Here is a 26,177-nt window from a genome sequence, read left to right as displayed (position 1 = left end):
GCCTGTCTTTCCCTCTTTGTGTCTCCTCACAACAAATACTCGAAATGACCACCCTCGTGCACAATGGTTTGTGCCACACGCCTCTTCCAGTACTCATGCACAGCCAACAATGTCTCCGGACGCACAGCAGCACAGGCATTCACAATCCGCTGCACCAGATGCTGTAAATTCTGGATTTTCACGGCGTAAGACATGGCCTTGTGGTGGCTCCACAGGTAGAAGTCAAGAGGCGTGAGGTCCAGTGACCGTAGGGGCCATTCTACCGGTCCCCGACGACCGATCCACTTCCCAGGGAACTGTTGGTCCAGGTAGTCCCATACACAATGTCCGTAGTGGGGAGGAGCTCCACCCTGCTGGAAGAACGTTGGGTATGAACCGTTCTCCGACAAATCCGACGGAAAAATCTCCTCATCCAACAGTCGTTGGTAGTGGTCGGCGTTCAGCGTGCCGAAGATGAAAAATGGGCCAATGATCATCGTGCCAAAAATACCACACCATACCATAACCTTCTCGGAACCAACGATCCGCGATGCATCAATCCAGTGTGGGTTGTTGTCACTCCAGTAACGGTGGTTTTGTTTGTTCACTTCTCCGTTTACGTAAAAAAGTGCCTCATCGGAGAACAACACTTGCAAAGGGAGATCCGGGTTGGTCTCCAGTTCCTCTGTCGCCCATTCGGCAAACTGTCGACGGTCAGGATCGTCCTCTGTCAGATGCTGGTGCATCTGAATTTTGTATGGGTGCCACTTGTTAACGGCAAGTATCCTCCGTATGGACGTTCGGCTAACTCCAGATTCAAGGGCGATGCGTCTGGTGCTACGTTGGGGGCTTTTGGAGAAGGATGCGAGGGCAGCGACAGTGGCTGCCTCATCTGTTGAAGTTTTCGGGCGACCAATGCGTGCTTTATCGGCAACAGATCCCGTCTTTCGGAATATGATGATAATTTTGGCCACACCATTGTGGGAAATGGGCTCCCTATCGCGGTGTAATGCATTAAACTCTGCAGCCACCACACGCGAGCTCTGATTTCCACACATAAGGATGATTCCCACACGTTCTTCGGTCGTCAGCACCATTATTCAGTCGGTGATACCTGCATAGATAAAACAGGCTGTAATTAGGAAAAGGGTCACGATAGGACAAAACCGTTCGCGGCATTGAACTCCTGACGAAAAAACAATTGGAAATGATATGCCACATGCCTATGGTTCCATTTAAGAAACCTAAGTTGCGTTCAAGATGGCGGATTCCAAAATGGCGCCCGGGGTGGTCACATGTGTCCTTGGGTTTGCCCCTCCCCCCAAACATCATATGTAGCCAAAGTGGACCTCCAACACACCAGCCTTTCCTATGACAATGCTGTCACCTGACTTTTGGCCCACCCTGTACAATAATATGCTATATATAGGGACGTGAAGTTTTCGTTTTAATGATAACACAGAAAAGTTGAGGAAAGCAAAATAAAGTGTTTAAAATGCATGCATTTGGGTAAGTTAAGGAGGCAAGTTTTCGGTGTTTCGGATCACAAAACAAACATGGCGACAGGCTGGACTGCGAGCACTCATTTGCAGGTGCAAGCACAGATGTCTTCACCACCAGAACATTCATGTGCTTGACAACGTGGAAACAAGGGACACGCGAAGGAAGAGGCGACCCCTGGTAGGCAGGGGACAAAGCACATGCTGTCTCCAAGGCTTATGCCAATGGTTGAAAACACTCACATGATTAGGGAAAGGAACTTTAGGTAATTAAATGTTTTTTCTGCGATAAGATACAGACCCTCATTTTTGCCAAAATTCTGATTATAGCCTTATATGTCAACACAGCAAATTTTATTTTACATAAAAACACATATTTTCCAGTTTTCCGTATGTAAATACATATTTTGCGAATTTTCATTTTAAATACATAAAATCGCTCATTGACTTCATCCACCTCGAAATCCTTGAAGGAAAAATGTTTATAGGCTACTCTGCACCTCTTTCATATCGAGAGTGCTAGGTTTGTTTTGTCTTTGAACACCCTCGCTGGCAGACTTCTGGCACCTCGCCTACGATCCTATTGGGAGAAAATAGCTGTAAGTAGTAGCTGGGGCTGGCTACACGTAATGATAGCAAGGCTTTTTAATGAAGCAATGCAGCTATTGTGGCCGGAAGGCATAACATTTGACAATGTTCTTCTCCTCGTGACAGATGCTGCAGCTTACATGAAAAAAGCTGCAGTAGGCCTTGCCGTTAGCTACCCCAAAATGGTGCACGTTAAATGTGTGGCCCATGCGTTGCATAGAATATGTGAAAAGACAAGAGCTCTTTATCCCAATGTCGATAAACTGGTTTCAAATGGCAAGAAAGTTTTTATCAAGTTGGCTAGAAGAATAGACAATTTTAAACAAAAATGTCCTGAGGTTCCCCTTCCCCCTACACCTGTAGTTACGCGATGGGGCACTTGGTTGGATGCAGATGTTATGCCCAGAAGTTTGAAAAAATTGTATCTGTTGTAAATGATCTCGACAAAGAAGAATTCTGCAAGAACTGTTGATGGAGCCCTCCGTAAAAGTCGAATTGGCATACATCTCAACAAACCTGTCCATTCTCTCTAATTCCATATGAAAGCTTGAATCGTCCGCGAACACTTTGGCAGCTTCCATTGTTAAAGTCCGTATAGTAGAATCGAAACTGCAAGAACTCACTGGATCTAAGTGTCTAAATGTAAAAGGTAAAGGTAAAGTGTTCCCCTGTGCATAGCACCACGCCATGAATGCGTATAGGGGGTGTGGGGGTAACGCCCCACACTTTCTTGATCCGGTCGTGAGTGGGGGTGATGTGATCAGCATCACGCCCCTGACTGCCTTTACCCCCCAGGGTTTCCCCCAGGTACCCATGTTATTCGATGCTGGGTGGACGCCGGGGCCGCTTCCATCATTAGAAAAGTTCCCGGATTTGAACCGGCGGGGGATCGAACCCGGGACCTTTAGCATGGTAGTCAGACGCGTTACCGACTGAGCCACCGCGGCCACGTGTCTAAATGTACAGATTTTTTTGGGAAAAAACAAGGTTTTCAAACTTTGTGCCAAATTGCATGTGTTTTGGAAAGTGAAGTAGAGGAAGAGGAAGCTTTGGAAAACTTAAGCGTTAGTGACATTTCGTGATTCAAATATGCAAGAATTGTTTCTTGTGACGTGGAGCGATCTTTCTCACAATATAAGATGCTTTTTAGAGATAATCGTCACAGATTTACAATGGAGAATTTGGAAAAAAACTATGGTGATCCACTGCAACTCTTCCAAAAAATTGCTCGCTAAGAGGTAATCATTTAGAAACTAATTTCAGGTGTTTAAAATGCATGTTATAGTTTGTTTTTGTTACCAAATGTTTTTATTTTTGTCACATATTTTCCTGTTTTTATCACATATTTTCAACATTTATGACACATAAAAAATAAATATTTCTGTGTTTTTTAGCACATAAAGTTCCGTTCCCTACACATGATGTTGAAAGTTCGATTAATTTATTGCAGTTTGGCACAGACATGACTTTCAGAGTTTAACCTCGTCCTGAAAAGGAATTCTCAGGGGGGTCTTCCCAAAAGGGAAGTTTCGTAGGGACGGGAAGATTTTCAGGCAGAAGCATCTGTTGTGTTGTGTTGCAGGAGGGGAGGGAGGAGGTTAGGGGGCGTGTATGTGTGTGTGTTTGCACACAAATCAGTAGGTTGACATTGCAGAGTGTTTTTTTTTGGCATTGTTAGTATAGGGAAAGGCCTCCCCGATGGCGCAGTGGTAGCAAGTCTTCACCTTGTAATCAAGGGGTCCCAGGTTCGATACCTGGTGGAGGCACATAATGGTTCGGTTCCCACTTTAAACTGTAAGTCCAGTCCCGATTAGCCTTACTGTGCATAAAGTGGACTTAAAACACCAAATCAATTACAAATCAATGTTAGTATAGGGAAATGTGATGTGTATGACCGTGTTCAAAGATTTGGGTAATATCATTCAATAAACATTTCATATGTGGCTGATGTGTTGAAATAGTTTTATTTATTTATTTATTTATTTACATTAATGAACTCAACACGCAGACGCCCAGTTAGAGAGTTCAGAGATACAGGTTTTCATACATGCTTCAGTGACCGTTATTTGATATTGTTTTCATTACACTGTTTTTAAATTGTATATATGGCATAGAGAACAAATCAATATTTTTGTTACGCTTTTCTAAGGCATTGTAGAGAACACTCATTCTCCAGATAGGGGATTTCTTGACAATGTTTGTCCGCGCTCTATTCACAAAAAAGGTTTGTGATTGGGTTGCGTCTTATTGTTAGGAACGCGCAATTTAAATTGTGAGGTCCAAAGAGGAGAGCGAAGTTTTCCATTATATATTTTCCAGAGCAGCAGTAGGTCGCAGACTGTCCTTCAATCATCAAGCCTGTGCATTCGGAACTCCTCTATTAGATTACTGTACGAATCAAATCTGGGATAAGTACCTTCAAGTTTATACTTCATATAACGTAACATTTTTGATTGTACTCGCTCTATTTTTGTAGTCTGTACTATACTGTCTGTGTTCCATACAACAGACCCGAATTCAAGTTTTGAACGTACTAATGAGTAATATAATACCTTAAGTGTTTGGGTGTCTCGAAAGTCTCTGCCCATTCTAATAATGAACCTGATAAGTTTATAAGCGTCACTTATTACTTTGTTAATATGGTGAGTGAAAGTTAGCTTAGAGTCAAAATATATTCCTAGGTCCTTTGCCGTTTCAGATTTTTTTAGATTGGTATTATTAAGTTTATATTGAAAATTTAAGATGGTTCTTTGTTTAGAATATGTAACGGAATAGCATTTTGCTGCATTCAGAGAAAGACCGTTGCACAAGCACCACGCACTCAACCTATTTATGTCTTGTTGTAGACAAACAAGTCTTCAATATTTTTTATTCTTTGAAAGAATTTCAGGTCGTCTGCAAATAACAGTTTCCTAGAATTAATCAAATGTTCTGGTAAGTCGTTGATTAATAGAAGAAAAAGAAGAGGTCCTATGTTGGACCCTTGAGGTACTCTAGAACGTACTAGAAATTTGCTGGATGTGTGACCTTTATACGAAACATATTGTTTTCTATTCATTAAATATGACACCATAAGTTTCCTGAGGGGAAGGGAAAAGTTGAAAGTGCCCAATTTACTTAGTAGTACATCATGATTTACAGTGTCAAAGGCTTTGGAAAAATCAGTGTATATTACATCCACCTGCCCCCCATCATCTAGCACCATGCTTACATAATGCAGTTTCTCGCCAAGATTTGTTTCTATTGAGCAGTTGGGCAGAAAGCCATGCTGGTATTCAGGAAAAGTTTCTTTGACATGGTTATATATGTGACAATATAAGATTTGCTCAAATATTTTAGCAGGGGCAGATAAAAGAGCTATATGATGATGGTTTTGTATGTTCCTGTTCTCAGAGGATTTCGGTACCGGACATACTGCAGTAACTTTCCACCGTTCGGGAAACTGCATAGAAGATAATATCGCATTGTAGATAATAAAGAGTGGAATTTTAAAAATGTCTACACATCCTTTGAAGATGTAGGGTGGGATTTTGTCTGGCCCCGCCGACTTCTTTGGCTTTAATCTTTTAACAGCTGCTTCAATTTCAGACATACTGATCATCTGAATGTTGAGTGAATCTAACGTTTTGCACTCTGTGTACAAATGGAAGAACTTTGGCCATTTCCCACAAAGTTAAGTCATAAATTTATTATATTTATCATTAAAACTAAAATTTGTCTCATTTTTCCAGAACTAAAACAATGTGAAAATTTTAAGCATGGAAAGAACAGTAAAAATGCATGTAAAAATAACACCAGTTTTAAATTAATAACACTGAATTTTGCCCTAAACCACGAAAAATAACATTGAATTGCAGTAAAAAAATAACATCGAAATTTAGTGAATAATAAAACTAAAACTTCACGTCCCTAGCTATATATATTATTCAGTCTTATTCTGTCAATCCTGGACCAATCTCACTCAGTATTGATCTTTAGATTTAAGCTTGAAAATAATAATAATGATTCTGCAGTCATAAATGTACTTCACTTCATGACTGTATGACTTCAGATATATGTGACATGGTAGTCAGACTAGGCATTAAAGTTTTCACATACTGACCACTGAAAATAAGTATACACATAGATATTGAGAATCCTTCGTATCAAATTATTCTTACTACAATGCAATAATGTAGGCTTAGGAAAGTTCATCACTCACATCCTCAAGTTTTGTTTGTTATAGTGCAACTGCTTTTTTTCGTTATCTTAAGAAAATTCAATTTGAAATTACAGCACTGTAATATATCTGGTAGCGTTAATGAGATCTGAGTAAATGAGTACACTTTCTTTTCATTTATTACACCAACCTGGAAGGAGGTTTCTTTGGAATAACGTGTCAGGTTTCCTGTAAATGTTCTCTGCATTCCACTTTCATAAGATCCTGAAATGTGAAAAAAATGTCATGCATTCAGTACGTTGTCGTTTCAGAAAGAGAAGAGAGAGCAAAGTAATATTTCTCTTGAACTTTTGTCATAAAACAACACATATTACATACATTGTCAACATGTAAAATTATTTAGTTGGTGTCTCGAACTGGATTTGCAGCAATAAGGGGGAATGGGGTTTGGAACAGCTACAAGTCAGGAGTTCTATTTGCAAATGCAACTCTACTGTGGAAAAATGCTTTGAAAAGGTTCACAAAGTAATCATATATACATATTTATGTATTGAAAGATAATAATAATATATAATAATATATAATAATAATAATAATAATATCCCATGGTGATAATAACAGCCCGTGAGGGCCAGTGCCTACCTACTAACTGCTGGTCTCACTCCCACCTAGACCATCCAACCAGTTGCAGGGTGTGTGGTCAGCAGGACAAATCCCCAGTCATTGTTGTACGTTCTCTACGACCGGGTTATGCTACTAAATCGTAACTGCCCAATTTCCTCACAATGGTGAGTGGCCATTGGTCCCATACACAGGCGGAAATCTCAAGAAAAATTGTTATGCTTCCCCCAGGAGACTCCCACCTGCATGTGTCCTGCAGCCAAAGCTTGCACCTTAGACTGCACAGCTATGGTACGAGACATGGAAACATAAAACATATATAATTATTAATTTCACGTAACTTGGTCTAAAGGTTCACGATGTTGATACCCTGGGCTTCCACACAGGGGGGCTGAAGCCCCAAAGCAGGCCTCAGCCACCCCGGTATCTCCCTAGATTTTTGTAGTATGGTAGATGTATTTCAACCGAAAACTTAAATAGTAAAATTTACATTTTAAATTATGAAACTTCCATTGGGGCAAGTACAATGGTTAAGTACATTTTCTAGTTCAATTAGATCACAATTACTTTATTACGATGTGTTCTGAAATCAATGGACCACTGGTCATTCGATACTAAGTAATTTGCCAATCAGGGGTCGCCAAATTTTCTACGAAATCATCTGCCTGCATGAAAGATGGATGTATTCAGTGGTTGTGAGATTGTTCTTTGAATGTTGTTCGCAGCCTCTGTAAATCGTATCACTATATTTCGGATTAGGTCTAACAGGTGTGACAAATGAATTTTTATAAGTAGGATGACGTTCAAAATCTAAAGAAGCGTTATGTTTCCTTTCTGTTTGTTAGTTCCTCATTGGAGTACTGACAATTGCATGAGAATTAGAGATGTTGTCTCATTGGTTTCATTGTTATATCTATTCTGAAGTATGATACGCACCCACTTACTGTATCATTTTAAGTGTTTAATATGTTTAAAATGTTAATTGTCTATTATGACGTAATTTGTTTCATTCAATTGGGTAGTCTTTTATGGTTATGGACTAACCTTAAAAGATTTGATTGTGAGTTGTTAGGTAAGAGATATTATGGATGTTGCGGAAATAATGGAAGTGATTTTGGAAATGTGAATGTTTTAATTTGTGTATCGAAGAAGTATTAAGATCTAAATACACTTTTGTTTGTAATAAGAAGTTTAATTGTGAGTTAAAGTGTAATATATTAACATTAACTGACTTCTAAATATATTTTTGTGTGCGAGAGTTAGTAAGGTTTACGTAAGTATATCCTTATCTGATTTCCCACAACCTGAGGGCTTCATAGTTTGCTGATAAGTCTCAGGCTCGCCGTTGAGGAATAAACGTAAGTAGTTCCATTGAGAATAATCCGGGGAACGTAGCAGGTATAAACTTTTTGGCGCCGCAACGCGGGGCTCGATAAATGTGTTTGAGTAGGGTATGCAGAAGCGTAATTTAAGAAGTGATCGTCGTAAGTTAAAAATGGATACTTTAAGTTGCTGTTCCGATAAAGGGAAAGCTGATGATGAAGAGGTCGAGTGCAATGATTGTAAAAGAAGCTTCCACTTACGTTGTGCTGGTTATCCTTTGCCAAAATCGCAGTATAAGGGGGAAGAATTGAAATGTCTTATTTGTAAAGAGAAGGGTAACAAAGGAAGTCCTTGTTTGGAACAGTTGTTTCAAACCCTGATGGAGAAAATGGAAATGGGAAGAAAAGAAGATAAAGAGGAACAGGAAAGGATAAGAAATGAACAAGATAGAAAAAGAAATGAAGATAAAGAGGAACAGGAACGAATCAGAAGAGAACATAAAGAGGAACAGGAAAGAATAAGAAATGAACAAGAAAGAATCAGAAGAGAAGATAAAGAGGAACAGGAAAGGATAAGAAATGAACAAGAAAGAATCAGAAGAGAAGATAAAGAAGAACAGGAAAGGATAAGAAATGAACAAGAAAGAATCCGAAGAGAAGATAAAGAGGAACAGGAAAGGATAAGAAATGAACAAGAAAGAAAAAGCAATGAAGAAAGAGGAGAATTGATGAAGCTGCTCAGTCATGATAAGGAAGAATTATTATTTAGAATAGAAGAGGGGCGAAAGGAATGTAGAGAAATTAAGGAGACTCTGAGGAAGGAAATTGCGTGTGAGAGGCAGCAAGTAGCTGAATTAATACTAAAGCTGGAAGAAAAACAAAAGGAGGATTATGAAAAGTGGAACTTAGACTTGACACAGGAGAAAACATCTAGAGAAGTTAAAGAAAAGGAAATGGAAAGTGAAATTGAGAAATTGAGAGGACGAATAGAGAGTGTTGAAATAATTGCAAGGCCGGAAGCAACACAAGGTTCCTCAGAATTACTTGATAATTTAGAGCTAAATCAGAGAAGGCAAGAAAATAAACTTGAAGAAGTTACGGAGAGAGTCGCATCTGTAGATAGGCAGGTCGATCAACTACAGATGTTAATGGCAGGCTGTCGGGTTCTAGAACCTTCTCAAAATGGTGAAGCTGTATTTCAACCGGGAATGAACAGTTCAACAACAAGAGGTGATTCGAAGAGGAAGATGAGGAAAAGGAATCGTTACTCGTCAAGTTCTTGCTCTACAGTTTCCACTAGTTCTGAGGAAACTGAAACTAGGAAAAATACAAAGCCCAGGAAGAGACATAATAATGGAAAGTCTGAGAGATGGGGACAGGATGAGATATCTCGTGACAAGGCCTATAAGAATAGTTCCTACAAATCTTTTCGCATGTCTGATGTTAACGCTCTTTCAAAGTTTACTGGAGAGATTAATACTGTCTCTGCTGAGAGGTATTTAAAAGAGCTAATAACATACCTGGATCTAATGAATGTCCCTATGATTTTTAGATTGAAGTTATTGCCCTCTCTTATGGTAGGAAAGGCTAAGGCGTGGTTTGTTGCAAATGAGAAGAAGTGGAAGACTTTTGAACATTTTTGTGCTGCCTTTAAAAAACAATATGCCTCTGCTGATGTCAAGCAAAGGGAAATGCAGACGCTGAGAAACAAACGGTATTCGAGGAGCTGTGGCCTCTCACTTGAAGAATATTGCTGGGACACATATGGCTCGTATTGTAATCTTGTGGATAGCGTTCATCAAAGCGAAGCGCTGAACTTGGTTATTAATCAACTTCTGCTGCGAGTGCGTCAGTTGGTACTTACTTGCGATCCACGCAACATGGATCAACTTACCAGCTACTTGAGAAGATATGAAGCCTCGGAGCAACTCGATGGATGGAGGACAGAAAATCCGAGATTCGAGGACAGAAGAACCAACCAAGCTAGAGTTAGGCAATTGACGTTCTCCAGAAATCAACCCAATTCAGCGAAGGTGCCTGCTGGTAACGGAAGATCTGATAATGAGAACTTCAGTGGTAGCGCTCGACAAAGTAACAATCCTTCAGGAGAAGAAAATAGAAGCGGGTTCTACAGAAATAGGAACTGCGAGGGATCACAGCGATCTTCTGGAGAAGAAAGAAGAACGCCATTCCGAAGAAGAAGTTCGTATGGTAATAATAATTTCTCCCCACATTGCTATAACCGGTATAGAGGTAACTACAATTGGAGGAGGAAAGAAAGTGCTACACAGACGGAAGATTTCGATAGTGGAGAAACTAGTGTTAAACAATTAGATGTTACCACTTGGAATACGTCTGCCCCGTCCTACACTCCAAGAAACTGAGAAGCAGTTGTTGAGTTGAGTGGATGACCCTAGAGTTTTGAAAAAGAAAATTTACTCCATTTTCATTTTGTTAATTTTCTTTTTGTTTGTGGGAGGATGCCATGATACGCACCCACTTATTGTATCATTTTAAGTGTTTAATATGTTTAAAATGTTAATTGTCTATTATGATGTAATTTGTTTCGTTCAATTGGGTAGTCTTTTATGGTCATGGACTAACCTTAAAAGATTTGATTGTGAGTTGTTAGGTAAGAGATATTATGGATGTTGCGGAAATAATGGAAGTGATTTTGGAAATGTGAATGTTTTAATTTGTGTATCGAAGAAGTATTAAGATCTAAATACACTTTTGTTTGTAATAAGAAGTTTAATTGTGAGTTAAAGTGTAATATATTAACATTAACTGACTTCTAAATATATTTTTGTGTGCGAGAGTTAGTAAGGTTTACGTAAGTATATCCTTATCTGATTTCACACAACCTGAGGGCTTCATAGTAGGCTGATAAGTCTCAGGCTCGCCGTTGAGGAATAAACGTAAGTAGTTCCATTGAGAATAATCTGGGGAACGTAGCAAGTAAGGGCCTCCCCGATGGCACAGTGGTAGCGTCGTTGTTGCCTTGTAATCAAGGGGTCCTGGGTTCGATACCCGGTGGAGGCACATAGTGGTTCGGATCCCACTTTAAGCTGTAGGTTCAGTCCCGATTAGCCTTACTGTGCATAAAGTGGACTTAAAACTCAAACACAATCTATTCTTAAGTAATAATTCTCCAGCATTCTTTAAACCCGAAGGTTTATGCCTGCAGTAACACAAGCCTTCCTATCCTTATCACTGCAAATATTCAAGAGGGAGAAATACAAAGTTAAAGAATGAAAAAGTACACAAAGTACCTAATTCCTAAATGCTAATACATTGGAAATATTAAAATTGACCTCCCAGCCCCCATAGTCTAGCGATAGAAATGCTGCCTTGATATCAAGGGGTCTCACATTCAATCCCGGTGGAGGTAACATTTCATTAAGTCATTCAGATTTCACTAAAAGGGCTTCCCCTATGGTGTAATGCCAACGTCGTCGACTTGTAATCAATGGGTCCCTAGTTGGATACGCAGTGGAGGCACATTGTACAGTGGTCGGATCCCACTTTAAACTGTAGGTCCAATCCCGATCATCCTATCTGTGCATAAAGTGAGACTTCAAAAAACAATCTCGTCCAAATTAGCCTCTGTGCATATAATAGACCTTAATACAAATTCAATCAAGTAATCATTGAAATACGGTGCGAATATCAGCAGGTTTGGGCAATTTTGTTGCTTGCTGTCCTACTCCTACGTTAATTAATTATAATTTGTGAGGTTAGGAAATAGTTTCTGCAGTACCACCATAGTGGACAAGCTTGATTCTGTGCAGAAGAATCAATCTTTGAAGCACATCTAAAACTATTGATCCAATTCTGTGCAGTATTTATGCACAATATATTCTGAAATAAAATTAAAGTCTTCAGCAGTTATTTTCACTAATAAAAATGCCCAGTGCAAGAGTTGCAACTATATTCATTGCTTTTATGTCAATGTATTTGTCTCCTAGTGGAAGTGAATTTGTAGTAAAAATATTCTTGTTCCTTGTGAGTGACGCCTCCTAAGTGTATGGCATTTCAACATCCTCCCCATTTTTAGCCCTAAGTTCTGAATTTCAGTCATTGAACAAGAAAAAGTAAGATATTTCATGGCAGAGAAAATGGCATCATTAACATACTTTCTATTCAAGGGTGGTTTGTTTATTGGATGCCTACTTTATTAAGATAGTGCTGATTTTCTGATGCACAAAAAGCTACAATCTTTTGCCGCTCCCTACCGTTGTAATTTGAACAGTTTAGAGTTATGTCACATTGAGTCAGAAAGGAACTCAAAATAAAGACCCTTCAGCAGCTGCTTGCAATGGTTGAAATATTTAAAATTGCTTTTTACGAACTTTATAAGCTTTGTGTTATTGAAATGTGCACACACCCATCAACGGCTGCTTATGAAAAATCAAGTGTTGCCGTCGTAATCGAAATGGTAATGAAAGTTGAATGCTATATCTATTCTGACCTTTGAGAAAGAGCTTGCAAACTCTTAGGATTTATAGAAGGTTGTAGCTGCTCATAAAAACAGACTTACCTTATCGTAGTCTATTGCTGTGGTTATTTATTTAATTTGAACAAAAAAGTACTCACATTCTTTACTTATAAAGAGTGTTACGTGTAGTACTTTTACATATATCCAGAGAGTTCATAATGAGTATATTTTTTATGGTGTATTTTGTTTACTGTTCATATAAATAGTAAGTATGTGATACTATTCCTCTCGATAATGGCTTAAGAAAAGAAAACAATAGAATTATTGCATTTTAATTGACATAAAAGTGATTTATCTTTGGATTTGACTGTAAAGTATGTCACTGGTAAAATTATACCGTATGACATAATTACCTTTTAGCCAATATTTGTTAGCCCCCTGCGAATTTGACTATGAATTCTGTAGCCCCCCCACTTATTTTAGACTGGCGCCATCACTGCTTCCACATATATAAATTCATGCTTGCTTGTCCATGTAACCAAATGGTTAGTGCCATGACTGAGTTGATACCATGCCGATCTATCACTATTGATCAAGGCCTCAGTACACTGGTCACATGTCATCCAATGAAAAAAATACTGTTGCACATTTTTGACTCCGTGACTTACTATTGTAAAACCTTCATTTGATTGTTGAAAAATCAAATATACAATTTCATTTCGCAATTGAATCAAATATTAGGTACTTCGATTCATACTAATTATGAGTTCAAAGAGGGTTGCTTTAAGTCCTGCTGTAGTCTCAAAATTTTCACAGAGTATGTTCCATGAAACCTTAAGTGAAAACCATATTTTCCATTAAATATATGGACGAAGTCAATTAACTTCTACAAATAATGTCTTTTGCGGCAGAATACTGATGGTGATGATATTGATATATCCATATTTGGAATAATAGAGGCATGTTACAATAAGATGATGTTTTTAATATAAAATAACATGAAACACATATTTTAATGATTGCATTTTAAAATATAGGCTACAGCACAACATGTTATTGTATTTTATTTTCTTGTTGATATTGCTTTTCTGCATTATCAGTTTGAAATGTGTTAACAATTTTAATGATAATGTTAATTACAATAAAAGTGAAAATCTTGGAAAAATACTAATGTAAAAAACAAAAATTAACAGAAAAAACAACAATTTTCTTTTTTTTCCTTCTCTCGGTGTTTAAAACTGAAAGACAACAGATCTCAATTTAACAATAAGAGTCTTTATAGTCTGTCGTCAGTTGTTTAAGGTTAATAGAAAGAAGAACTTTATTTAGGGAGATTTCACAGCAAATCGACACATATCGCTTGATGATTATAAGCTCACTGGAGTAATGGCCAAATTACATAAATAATAAGCGAGACAAAAGTAGAAGATATGCGCATTCTAGCAGAAGGTATGCACTAACAAGTAAGGTTAACTAGATGGTATATATCGGCATGTATGGCATATATCACTACAGCCCTGATTAATACTATCCAATCAGGAAGGTTGTTGGTATGAGTATGAGCTCTTACTTACGAGCACTTATGTCATTTAGGTCAACCTCCAGACTGGCATGAGGCATCTCTTTATTCCTTCTGTGGAAATTGTCACTGAAGCTTGCTACATGAAAAGATAGAAATAACGCAATGATTCATTTTTATTAGGAGAAACTGACATCAATTTGTACTATTAAAGCACAAAACAAATATTCTTATTCATCACAGTAAACGTTCTGTAACCCTGTTGGGAGATATTCATTTTGAAGTCTGTATTGATTGAATCATGTGCATCATGACAGCTTAGACAATGCAGGCAGAAACTTTGCGATATGTGATGAACACTTCACATGGTACTTTCTCCAAGGTAAATAAGAAGTGAATTGTTAAGAGCCCGTATCACCGCTGGTGATGATACCTAAAAAATAGGTTCTTGCGTCGACGTTCTGTGCTAGAACAGTCAAGTGTGTGGCATTTAAATTTTACTGAGTTAAAGATCAAATATGAAGTTAGTTATGTCGCGCAGCCTTTTTTTAAATACAGTATTTATTACGTAGTTTTCCTTATCTCAATTTCGTAAAATTCACTTGCTCGCCAATTGTATGTAATAACTTAAATCAACATTTTAAAGCGCAAGAAAGCTTCAACTGTTCTTCTACAGCAAAGAAATGAAACTGATCTTACATAATTTTCTTTAGAATGTCTGTAGTTTTTCGACGTACAGAGCAATGTATGTAAATTTTAACTTCGACTTTTCTAAGCTGGTCGCGTTAGCCGTTTCCCCCTCTGTACCGCTCGCGCTCAACCCCGCCCCCCCTCCCCCTCCACACTCCTCCGCTGTCTCTTTTTTCTTTCACAATCGGCCAGTCTTCCAAGAAAACCGCATGCTGAGAGCTAGGAAAAGAAAAAAGAAGGCAGGGAAAGGTTTTGGGGGAGAATCAATGGTTTGGGCGATGCTTGTAAACAGTTCTTCACTATGCGATCCATGACAACAGTGAAGGACGCGGGATTTCCCCAGTATATTGTTCACAAATGGGAAGGGCTGGTTGCACAGACTGAAGTACACCTTTACAAAAGATTTGCCTACAAAAGAGAAATTGTGCCAAATTATAACTTTTTTTTTGTGAGAACACGATAGTCCATTACCAAGGGATTTTTAGGGGGAAGGTGACTGTACCCAAAGCCGCCAGATTTTTATAGTACGTTAGACTCCTTTCGATCGAAAATTAAAGAACTAGAAGCTATCTTACGTAATATTTTCCATTGTAAAACTTCCCTTAGGCAAGGCCATTGCAATGTTCAAGTACATTTCCTGCTTTTATAATATCGCAAAATTATTACGTGTTGTACGTAAAATCGTGGTTGGAGGTGGCAGCTGCAGATCTGCATGGATCAACAACGGACATTGATTATTTAATACGTACTAAGTGATTGTTAAATCACAAGTCTCCAAACTTGCCAAAAAAATTTGCAGATACTCTGCTGCCTACCTGGTAGGTGGATGAGTTCAGTGGCTGTGGGATTGCTGTTTGATGATAATACGATCACTATTTTGGGAACGAGTGTTAAAAAATATTTTTTATAAGTTGGAGGATGTTACCAATTCTATTGCGAAGGTAACACTGAGAGAACAAACATATTTTCAGTGCAAATTCATCTACACTATGAGACAAAAGCATTGACTATCAATATCATTGACATAAATCAATGGATACAGTTGCAGCTCTCGCACTGGGCAGAAGTGATTAGTAGCGAATATAACAACCAATAGTTTATATGTCTTTCACATCTGATTCTTCTCCATGCAATAGTAATTATTTTCCAATGTCATAAATAATAATTTATTAACATGTAAACCTAGGCTTTCAAGGAATAAAACTGCCCAAGCTTGCTGATTTTTGCACTGAATTGCAATGTTTAGTTGCACAAAGGCTAATCGGGACAAAACCTACAGCCTATAGTGGAATTCGAGCCACTTAATTAAATGTGCCTAACCATGGATCAAACTCGTGACCCCTCGATTACAAAGCATCATTATTACCGCTAAGCGAGGCGGGGAGGTTCACTTATAATCTTCCTAATTCTTAACATTTAAGAGAAATGAGAAATTACAATCAGAAAAGCTGCCCCGTGGCGGAGTGGTTAGCACATTGCGCTACGACGCCAGACGTCCTGGGTTCAAATCCCAGCTTGGGTTGGGTGTCCCTCCATCAATTTCATCATATCATCACTCATCCCCCATCTTCGCAATTAGCCAAAAGTGACAGAAAAGCAGAAAAGCAATGTAAAGTAAACTAAATCAATCAGTCACTACAAACCGGAAAATAAACTTGACTGTTCTTGAGATGTTGAACGTCCTCCAACTTTCAAAAATTCATTTTTCACACCTATTCCGGAAATTGGAAACACCATTTGTAGAGGATAATGATTGTACACATTTTACTCTATATATAACCTATAGAACCAAATAACAATCTCACAGTCACTGAATAAATCCACCTACCAGGTAGGCAGCAAAATATCATGCAGGGGTTTATCCAGGATTTTTTCCTTGGGGGGGATGTTGGAAAATTTTGGGAGGGTGTACGTTAAGTGCATATTTTGGACCGTTTTAAAAATGTTCGCGATAATTAAATTTGTTCATGGATGTTTCTAGATATTAAACCCCCCCCCCTTTCCCTTCACGTAACATTTCAGAAGAAAAAAGATGTCAAATACAGGAAAAGATGGAAAATAGATTAATGTTAACATTTCAGTTTAATGTTTCGAGTATTGCTTTCCTTCCGATAATATTCAGTACTTGATTTAATCAATCGTTAGACAAAACGCAAGGGATGACATTAAAAAAAACACAAATTTTTAACATATTATTACCAGGAATCATTTCATGCAATTCTTAAGCTAGTTATAAAGAAATTAGGAACATTTGCGCAATATTTTAACTGTATTTGTATCGTTCTTGCCGTAGGTGTAACTCGGAGTTCAACTTGGAGGTGAGAATATCAGTGAGAATGCATTGCATTGGTGTGCGCGCACTTGCCTGTCTGAAGTAGTAGTAATAAATACAGATATAATATGACTTAAATAAATTATGACACTGCCAGCGAAGGGAGCAAGAAAATTTTTAGAACTATTTCTTTGCAAACTGATTATGCATATTATTAGTTAAACATAGCGACAGTATCCCATGATGTTTACTCTTTACAATCTTGCTTTGCTCGTTCGTTGAAGACTTCAATATGAAATTCCTTGACCGATTTCGTTCAAAAGCAATATCAGGTATCTATCAAACGTGCATCCCAACTTCCCACTATTTTTTAACGTCTTCTTTTTAACGAAATGTATTTTTATTTATATAACATTTGAAATCGAGAGGGGGGCAAGTGCCTCTTGCAAGTGTCTTTGGCCGTCTCCAAGAAAAATGCAAGGAACTCGTAAAAACCAATTCCATCATGAGTATCCAATTGTCCTGCTATTCTTAGATTCTCCTAGTCTTGTTTTTTTTACTTCAATGTTTGCTTCCCCTAGAATGGACTTCCGTCCAAGGTTGGGAGGGTGGGGGGGGGACAATGCCCCCTGCCGCCTTGTGGTTGCAGCACTGTTTATGAGTGTTTCTTCATCAATTTCACGTCATCATTCATTGTTGCGATTAACTATAAGTGGCAGAAAAGCAACGCTAAGTAACAAAAATCAAATATCCACTCCCTCTCTCTACCACATGAATCACTATTACCAAAAAGGAAATCCCCCCCATCCTGATACGACATTATACTGAATCCCACACACCTTCATAAATCACAAAATCATTAAGTGTCTTTGTTATGTTGCTAGAGTAATTGTAAAGATTAGTGAGAATTACAGGTGTTCTGTATTTTTCACAAGGGGGGGGGGGGGGCAAAGCAGGCTCTCAGGGGGCAGTTGACCCCTGCCCCTCTCTAGCTACAGGCCTGCTTACACTTCCTTTGCTTCCTCTGAAAAGTTGAATAAAATTAAACATGTCATTATGTCAGGAAACTGACTAGATACAAAGAGAAAGACAATTTTTACTAAAGCTATATCTTTGCAAACTGACAATAAATTTAATTTAATAGGGTACCAGTAATTTCACAGGGCTTTTCTATTTTTATCCGTTTTGCTTGTTCGGCACCCCATTTGTACTTAGCGCCCAGGCAAGCACCCGACGTGGACCCTCACCCTTTTACAACTCTCTTTCTAATAGTATATAATTTATTTTACAAAGGTAAGAACTCTTGGAGCCACAAAAATGGTCATCAACTATAGACGTGAATGAATCACTTAGGTTCTTCATGAAATACTTGCCATTTTATATCGAATACTCGGTCAGTAAATTTTATATTGGTACTTTATGAATATCGGTTGGAAGAAATTATACCTACATATAGTGTCACTTATTTTCTACTCACCACTTTCGGTTTCTTTCTGTCTGGTTTTTCATTTTCTCTATCTTCTTCAGACAGTTTTGCAGTAAAGTTTCAGACATTGTTATACACTAAACAGAACGACAACACACGAACGGAGATGCTACACTGAGACTGACCTACGGCATTTGACTGTTCTTTTCTCAACCACTCCAAAATCATTCATCTCACCAAGTTACAGAAAATAGTGTTGCTAACCATAGTAACAGAATTCACTTCAAGGAGTCAAACCTGTATCTTTGAATTTCTTCCCTTACTTTTATCGTACATTTTTCACATGAAAGAATCGAAAGGAAAATGCAACAAAATGTAAATGTCATTGACTCAGGGCTTGAATAATTGAATTTACGAATCTGTAACGTATTTAAGAAATATATAAGGTATTCAAACGCTGAACTGTCAACACTGTGCGCGGAATGTGCTCCCTGGAAGGAGGGCGAGAGGTCAGTTTGATATTTTCCAGATGGCAGTGTCTCTTCCCTAGAGCTTTTGATTGATTTGGTGTTTTAAGCAGTGGCGATGCTACATAAAGGGCAACTAGGGCACTGCCCCACAACAATTTTAACATAAAAAGTTCATCTGAAGAGACGATCGGTATATGCGCGTAAATATATTTTTTTTTCTCAACCCCTACGTTGCTGCAACCAGACTTACAGGGTATGCACCCTGTGCGAGGTTAATATATTTCTACGTCCTGTTGGAGAGAGTAAAATCTCGGCTCTGCCCCGGAGACGTGACGTCACTGACTGATCCAAACATTTACAGCATAGGCAAGGGACGGTCCCCTCACAATGGAAAAGCGCAAAATTCGTAGCCGTCTCTGGGCAGTGAACGAGGTGCCCTGCCCATTCATGTTTGCCTGTTCAGTGTTTCCAACGCTTGGCAGGCAGTTCATTCGTTCTTCCAGCCTGCAGCAATAAGATAGAAAAAAATCCCTCGAATGCTTTTCTTCGCGCTTGTTCCAGCAACCTGAAAAGTTGACAACACTTTTTATTGCACAAACTAGTCCCTCGTATTTTTAAAAAGATCCTCCTTTCTTCCCATTGTAATACGGATTTGGATTTGAGTTAGTGTGTGAGTTTGCGTTGCGTTCCGTCTGTGCGTATTGGTCGCTTATGAAATAAGTAGTTTTTCGCGATTTTATAGTTACTGTACGTGTTTATTTATTTGTGTAATTGTGTCTGTGTTCCAGCAACTTGACATGCAGAATATCTTCGTAAGTATAAACGAACTTTTTGGGGGTACATGGCCAATGTAAAGTGTTGTAACTGAACTTAACGATGCATCATCTTCCTAGTTAGTCATTGATATTAGTGGATACTTGGTGAATATGACATTGAATGGTGAATATGACATTGAATCATGTTGAAACTTTAATATCTACGCCTTTCAATTCATTGACAATGGAAGAGAAACTGCAGTGTAACATTTTTCTAATCATTCCAGTATCTACCCAAAGTTTAGTTACTGCAAGCGTATAGGGTTCCGACGTCAGTATTCGAGTTTTTTTTTTATTTATGTAATTTGTTCCATACGTTGCTGATTTTTCGTATTCCTACGTAGTGAGTATTTAATGCTCTTTGGAGAGATATCTTGATCAGAATGTTAATTTTATTCCAAACTGTTCGAACAATTTCTTCCTCCATATCAAGGAACTCCCTTCAAAAACCTTAAAGAGGAATATAGAGGTAAACTGCCCCCCCCTCCCCACCCAAATGAAAAATGTGCCCTGCCTGACTGAAAAGGCACGCGCCGCCCCTGGTTTTAAGTCCACTTTATGCACAGTAAGGCTAATCGGGACTGGACCTACAGTTTTTTAAAGTGGGATCCGAACCACTTGTGCCTCCACCGGGTATCGAACCCGGGACCCCTTGATTACAAGGCAAGGACGCTACCACTGCGCCATGGGGGAGGCCTTTTTTTGCGGGGCGATACCTTTAAAGGTCGAGTCTCACCTACCCCACTGCGCCATCGGGGAGGCCTTTCCCTAGAGCTGACCGAAGCCTTGTCAAGGGAGCTAGTATTTCCAGGAAATGACGATGCTGCACATTCCACCCTCCTTCCTTGACACTTTGGATTTAGTTGATTGAAAGTTCCATTGGACTACGCTTCTTCAGCTACAAATGATTCCTTTCTGTTAATGTTAAAGTATTCTATTGTTGATATAAACATCCATATTTACACCCCCCCCCCCGTAGGGGGTGTTCCACTTTTCTGCTTGGGGGGGTGTTCACCAAAATTTGGGAGGGTGTTGGGGGTGTGTGGATAAATCACTGATATCATGTCAATATCGTGACAAGTTTGGCGACTCATGATTTAACAATTTCTTAGTATCAAATGATCAGTGGTCATTGTTGATCCAGGCAGATAAGCAGTTGCCATGCCCTTTCAAGATTTTAGAACACATCGTAATAAGGTAACATCTTCCTGAAGTAGAAAATGTACTTGAGCATTGTAATGAACTTTTATGAAAGTTTTGTCGAAATGCGTCTACTGTACAATAAAACAATATTATACTCTAAAAGGAAATGGCGCAACTACAAGGAGATGGGGGGGGGCATTGCCCTTTTTGCCTTTTTCCAAACCTTGGACGGAAATCAATTATAGGGGGGGGCATACATTGAAGTAAAAATAAAGCAAGACTAGCAGAATCTACTAGTAGCAGGACAAAAGGATACTCAAGACGGAATTAGTTTTCACGTCCATCTTGCATTATTTCTCACAGACGGCCAGAATCAGCTGCAGGGGGCACAGAGGGGCCATTGAATAGTTAAGATCGCTTCAATTTGTATAAAAACAACTGCCCTGGCAAGGTGATTGTGAAACAGATAAGGAATTGAATATTTATTGAATAACGAAAAAGGATGTTAGATCCATTTGACGAAAAGTAAAGCTCTTAATTTAATATTTAAGCATATTACTTAGGTAGTGGTTTGCATAAATCTTCTTTGATACAGTCATCCAAAGTTGTATGATCCTTCCCTTACAATAAGTTTGACGGAAATACACCTCTCTCGATTATACGACAGATGCTAAATAAAACAAGCATATTTACATTATTTAATTTTAGTACTTCGTAAGTCTCTCGTGGAAGATTCTGACTCCCAGGACACCCCACTTCCCCTAAATAGTCATTGGCTCTATTACATGTAAGTTGCATTGCGACATTCGTCAATGTGTGTTTTTCTTCTTTCAGACACTCGGAAGAGTGTTGTCTTGTCACAGAAACCCTCTCGGAGTTATAAACGTGCGGGCTTAAAAGAAAGGTCTATTATGGTCAGAGTCTGACCTGGCAGGCAGGTTGGGGGTGGGGGGTTAGTAGCGGACAGGGAACCTTGTCTTCTGTTTCTTTCGACAGAGCAACCCTCCCACCAGTAAAGTCTCCATAGGTCTCCCATGCAATGGATTTGCGTTCGAAGGGGGAAATGGAATCAATATTGGTAAGACTAGGAAGAAAATTTGACATCTGTCCGGTGCTTTTTTCGAGTGACGCTGATACGGGCTCTTAAGGCACATAATAATTTCTGAGAATACTTGCAGTCAGCGGCGATTTCTCTGGGTGTGTAAGTCGTGTGTCAACACCCAAAGGAAAATGAAATAAAGAAGAAAGTATCTGTACTTTTATAAATTACGATTTTGAGCATTTTTCTTTGTCAGTTTCGAGCACCTGGTAGTTTTCAAATGTGGTGCAGCATGCAGTGGTCGTCAGACAGGCAGATCGGTCTGGGACGGGCAGGATGTTGGAGAGGAAATCCAACGTCTTACCACTGCCAAAACATAGAATGACCGTGCATGCACACCCTGCCACCCCCCACCATGGTTAGCTTCTCAAGGCATTGTATTTGTTCCCAACGATTTGTCTTTCATTCACCTCACGTTGTTTTGCTCATGATTGTTGTGCATTATTTTTTAAACGTGTGGTGTGAAGTGATGATATTATTTTAAGATGGAGAATAGTGAAAGTGTTGTGCAAAAGTATTTAAATAAATCCTTTTCTTCGCTTTCGTATTCAAAGAAGAAATAAGTGATTGACAATGGTCGACCATGTCCAAATCTCATGATGTCAACATGTATTAAAGGAAAAAGTGGTGCTTGAAAAGGTTTTGAGAGACATTTTCGAAAAGAACTCTATGAAATTTCAGACTGGCTTTGCGGGTGTGATGTGGTGAATAAATTTTACTGTTGTACATCTTTATTATTCTCGACTAAAAAAAAGTGTTTGGAATTATCAAGGGTATGCGGATTTGAATCATCTCAATACTGTAGTGAAAAAATAGAGTGAGTCTGAATTGCATCTTTCTAGTTTCTTTAAATTTAGTAGTTTTGTTGCTACCACTACTAAAATGAAATTAAGGTTCCACTGTAGTTGTTGTTTAAGATTTCAGATAATGAAGCTACGGCACCTGTGTGGCCAAATGGTTAGGGCTCTCGCCTTTGGTGCAAGCATTCTGGGTTCAATTCCTTGTGAAAATTTCAGTGTTGACCCAGCATTGTGGAGACAATTGGAGGGCCACTTGAAAAGAAAAAGCAGTGGGCTTGGGTCTCAAAAGCCAGAAAACAGCAGCGATGGGACTCTGTGTGCTGACCACACATCACCCTTGGCCCTTAGAGGGCTGTTGAGCATGGGGTTTACTATAGATGCTATGATTCTTAACTATCATTGTTGTACTTTATGCGAGTGAGTTTTCTAGATTATATTCATTGTTCAACATACTGACAGGTTTGGATATTTTCTGGAGGGAAAGATATAAATAAAAAAAAAATAAAAAAAAGAAACTACATTTGTGTATACAATATTCTGCAGCCATATTCTTTAAGTTATAGGAACAACAGAATCTACCTAAGAGAATTCATGAACTCAACACCACCAACCTTGAGATGGTGTGAAGATTATTGTCTCAGCATTTCCTGTGGCTTTGCAGCGCACCAAATGATGACCAGGTTTTGAAATGAAGGCTACATATCCTGAATAGATGCCATCTTTGGGAAGGGTGTCTGCGCCAGCACCAGAATCACGCAGAATTAGTTTCTTCCATTCCTGTCGGGACTCTCCAAGATACAAAATTTCGGCTCTGGAATGAAAGATTGGAAAATCACAAACATATTTGCCATTGTTAACATGTTACCACCTTGTTGGTTGAGTGTGTTGAGTGATTGGTCGCAATTATGCTACCAAAGGTCCTGGTCAGGACGTGAATGTTGCCATATCAATGTCAGTTCATCCGATTCACATGATTATCACTCTCCTCATCATCACAATGAGCCAAAGTGGTAGAAAAATGGTGCACAATAAGGTCATTAATAAATAAATGTTAGTGCACAAATGAAAAAGCAAATTGAGCCACAAGGGTGGATAAATTAAGATTCAAACAGTAAATGCAGGTGTATTTTATGCAGGCCAGGAGAAAGACAAGAGACTTCTGGAAAATCGTCCGACAAGCGACTCGCCCACCACCAGACTTATACACCACAGTACTCCAGGGACCAGCAGGACTTGAAGTGGAGCCCCAAAACCAATCAAACATATTCGCCAAAGCTGTCTTCTCACCAAACTTGCTCCCACAGCCTCTGGCCCCACACCACGAAAGAGTAGAAGCAATAGTCAACCAAATCAGAAACGCTCCACTGGAAGACCGCCCACAACTTGCGATGCGAAGAGAAATCGCTGGATACATCCGCCGGCTCTCCCAGAACAGTGTGCCGGGACTGGACGGACTCCCACTGATGGCCCGGAAGCAAGCTCCCCAGAAAGCGGTAGTGGTTCTCACAAGAATCACAAATGCCATCCTCCAGACAATGCACTTCCCTGGACAATGGAAAACTTCAAGCATCACGATGATCCCCAAACCTGGGAAAAACCCACGACAACCAGCCAGCTATTGCCCAATTAGCCTCCTTTCCCATCTGAGCAAGGTGTGCAAAAGGGTGATAAAGAAAAGACTCCAAGAAATCACCATGTATTGCCATAATTCCAGTTCGGCTTCCGACCGGGGCACTCCACCACGTTGCAGTTAACCCGGGTGGTGTATCACTTGACGACCATGAGAGCCAGAAGACGCTACCGTATCTTACAATTATAATTTTATTATTTAAATAAAAGACAGAAATATCAGTTTATCAGTTTTATAAGATTTAAATAACGTTAAAATATAGAGAACAGTTATAATAGGAGCTGAGAATGCATACAGCCAGTAAATTATTCAATAAAACGAGTTACAGATCAATAATAACTAAATAAGAATTGCGATAATAAGAATTATAATATAGATAATAATAATACGAAGAGAATAGTGAACATATTGAGTTCTTTGATAATTATAAAGCTTAAATAAAATATCTCACATGGAAATAACATAAATATGAATATTGCTTTTCTAATCATACGCATTCTACATTAAAATTTAATTATTTTGTATATCTTTCTTACATAACTTTACATAAAAGCTAGATTTGAAATCTAATATGAAGATTAATAATAAGTCAATTAAGAGCTTAGGAGAAATAAGTAGTATTTTACACATACAACTACGATCATGAGTTATCAGCAACCACTTGTCACATTTTATTAACAATTTAACGACACAGTCATGAGATGAATTAAGACAGTCTTGAAGAATTTAAGTATCTTTCATTAAACAGGTAGACATTACATTGATCCATCTAATTTGGGATACTTCATTCCAAATATGACTCAATTAGTTTATTGAATGTTATAATCAAGTTACTTAGAGTAGTTCCTAATTTTTTTTCTTCCGCATGGTAGAAATTTCCCATCTTGTAAAATTCCCACTTAAAATTTCCCTCACATGTATTTCACACTTCTCGAAGCGATATCCAAAGTCAATTTTAAATGCCTTCATGGTAAAATGTGTTTCGTCATCAAAAGGATAAAGTTCAACTCAGATGCAACGGAAATTTTTCTTCCTCTTTAAGCAATGGGGAAACTTGAGTTACATTCAGAAAGACAGAACAGCTGAAGAAATATGCAAGTAAGGCATTCTATTCGTTTCTTGCGACGATATCTCCCTACATCAGCAGGGGCAAAATTCTTTTTTGACATGAAGTAACCAACACGTTGCAAATTAAACAGCAGATATCTCACATTCCACATTAGCCGGGGAACTGAATAAACTGCCGACAGAGCATTCTTTCAACTCAGGCTATCGGCTTCAAAGACACAAGGGAACAAGGAATTTTATGTCTGTTCAGCACGCTATTTTTTTGTGAGACAACATTTGGAATATACATTGGAATTAAGTTTTCATTTTTATATCATTTATATAGTTTAAACACTACGAATTGTTAATTATTTTATTATATACACAAATGTATATTATTTATTTTAATATTCTTACACTGATAACAATATCATTGTGGGAGAAAGAGTCAATAATGGACAACGAAATTTCGGTTTCTTAGAATATTATTTTACGTATTCCAATTGTCATGGACACTATCAGCAAGTTGTGTATTTTACAATTAATCTTTATTAATGACGATATTTTATCAATATTATACTAACAGAAGGACGATTGATCAACACATTATTTTTTAGTAATAGTTAAAGTATTTCATTCAATTCAATTGTTATTTATAAA

The 26,177-nt window shown here is 38.5% G+C and overlaps 1 protein-coding gene and 1 non-coding gene across 2 annotated transcripts in view; both read right to left on the bottom strand.

The window, feature by feature from the left end:
- Positions 1–26,177, bottom strand: part of LOC145989091 (calcium-activated chloride channel regulator 3A-1-like) — a 212,362-nt gene that overhangs the window by 5,593 nt on the left and 180,592 nt on the right. Inside the window, exons 13-15 of the mRNA XM_083124386.1 lie at positions 23,452–23,651; positions 14,181–14,264; positions 6,416–6,489 (exon numbers count right to left, since the gene is read on the bottom strand). Coding sequence (XP_082980512.1) covers positions 6,416–6,489; positions 14,181–14,264; positions 23,452–23,651 — 358 coding nt within the window. The remainder of the gene's footprint in view (positions 1–6,415; positions 6,490–14,180; positions 14,265–23,451; positions 23,652–26,177) is intronic.
- On the bottom strand, positions 20,420–20,494 carry TRNAT-UGU (transfer RNA threonine (anticodon UGU)). The gene has a single exon. It is a non-coding gene; the product is annotated as a tRNA-Thr (tRNA).

This window comes from Lepisma saccharinum, chromosome 6, assembly GCF_977018435.1.
Source record: "Lepisma saccharinum chromosome 6, izLepSacc3.1, whole genome shotgun sequence".
Taxonomy (NCBI): Eukaryota; Metazoa; Arthropoda; class Insecta; order Zygentoma; family Lepismatidae; genus Lepisma; species Lepisma saccharinum.
Note: the sequence above shows the minus strand (reverse complement) of the source record. Positions and strands in the feature narration are given on the sequence as shown.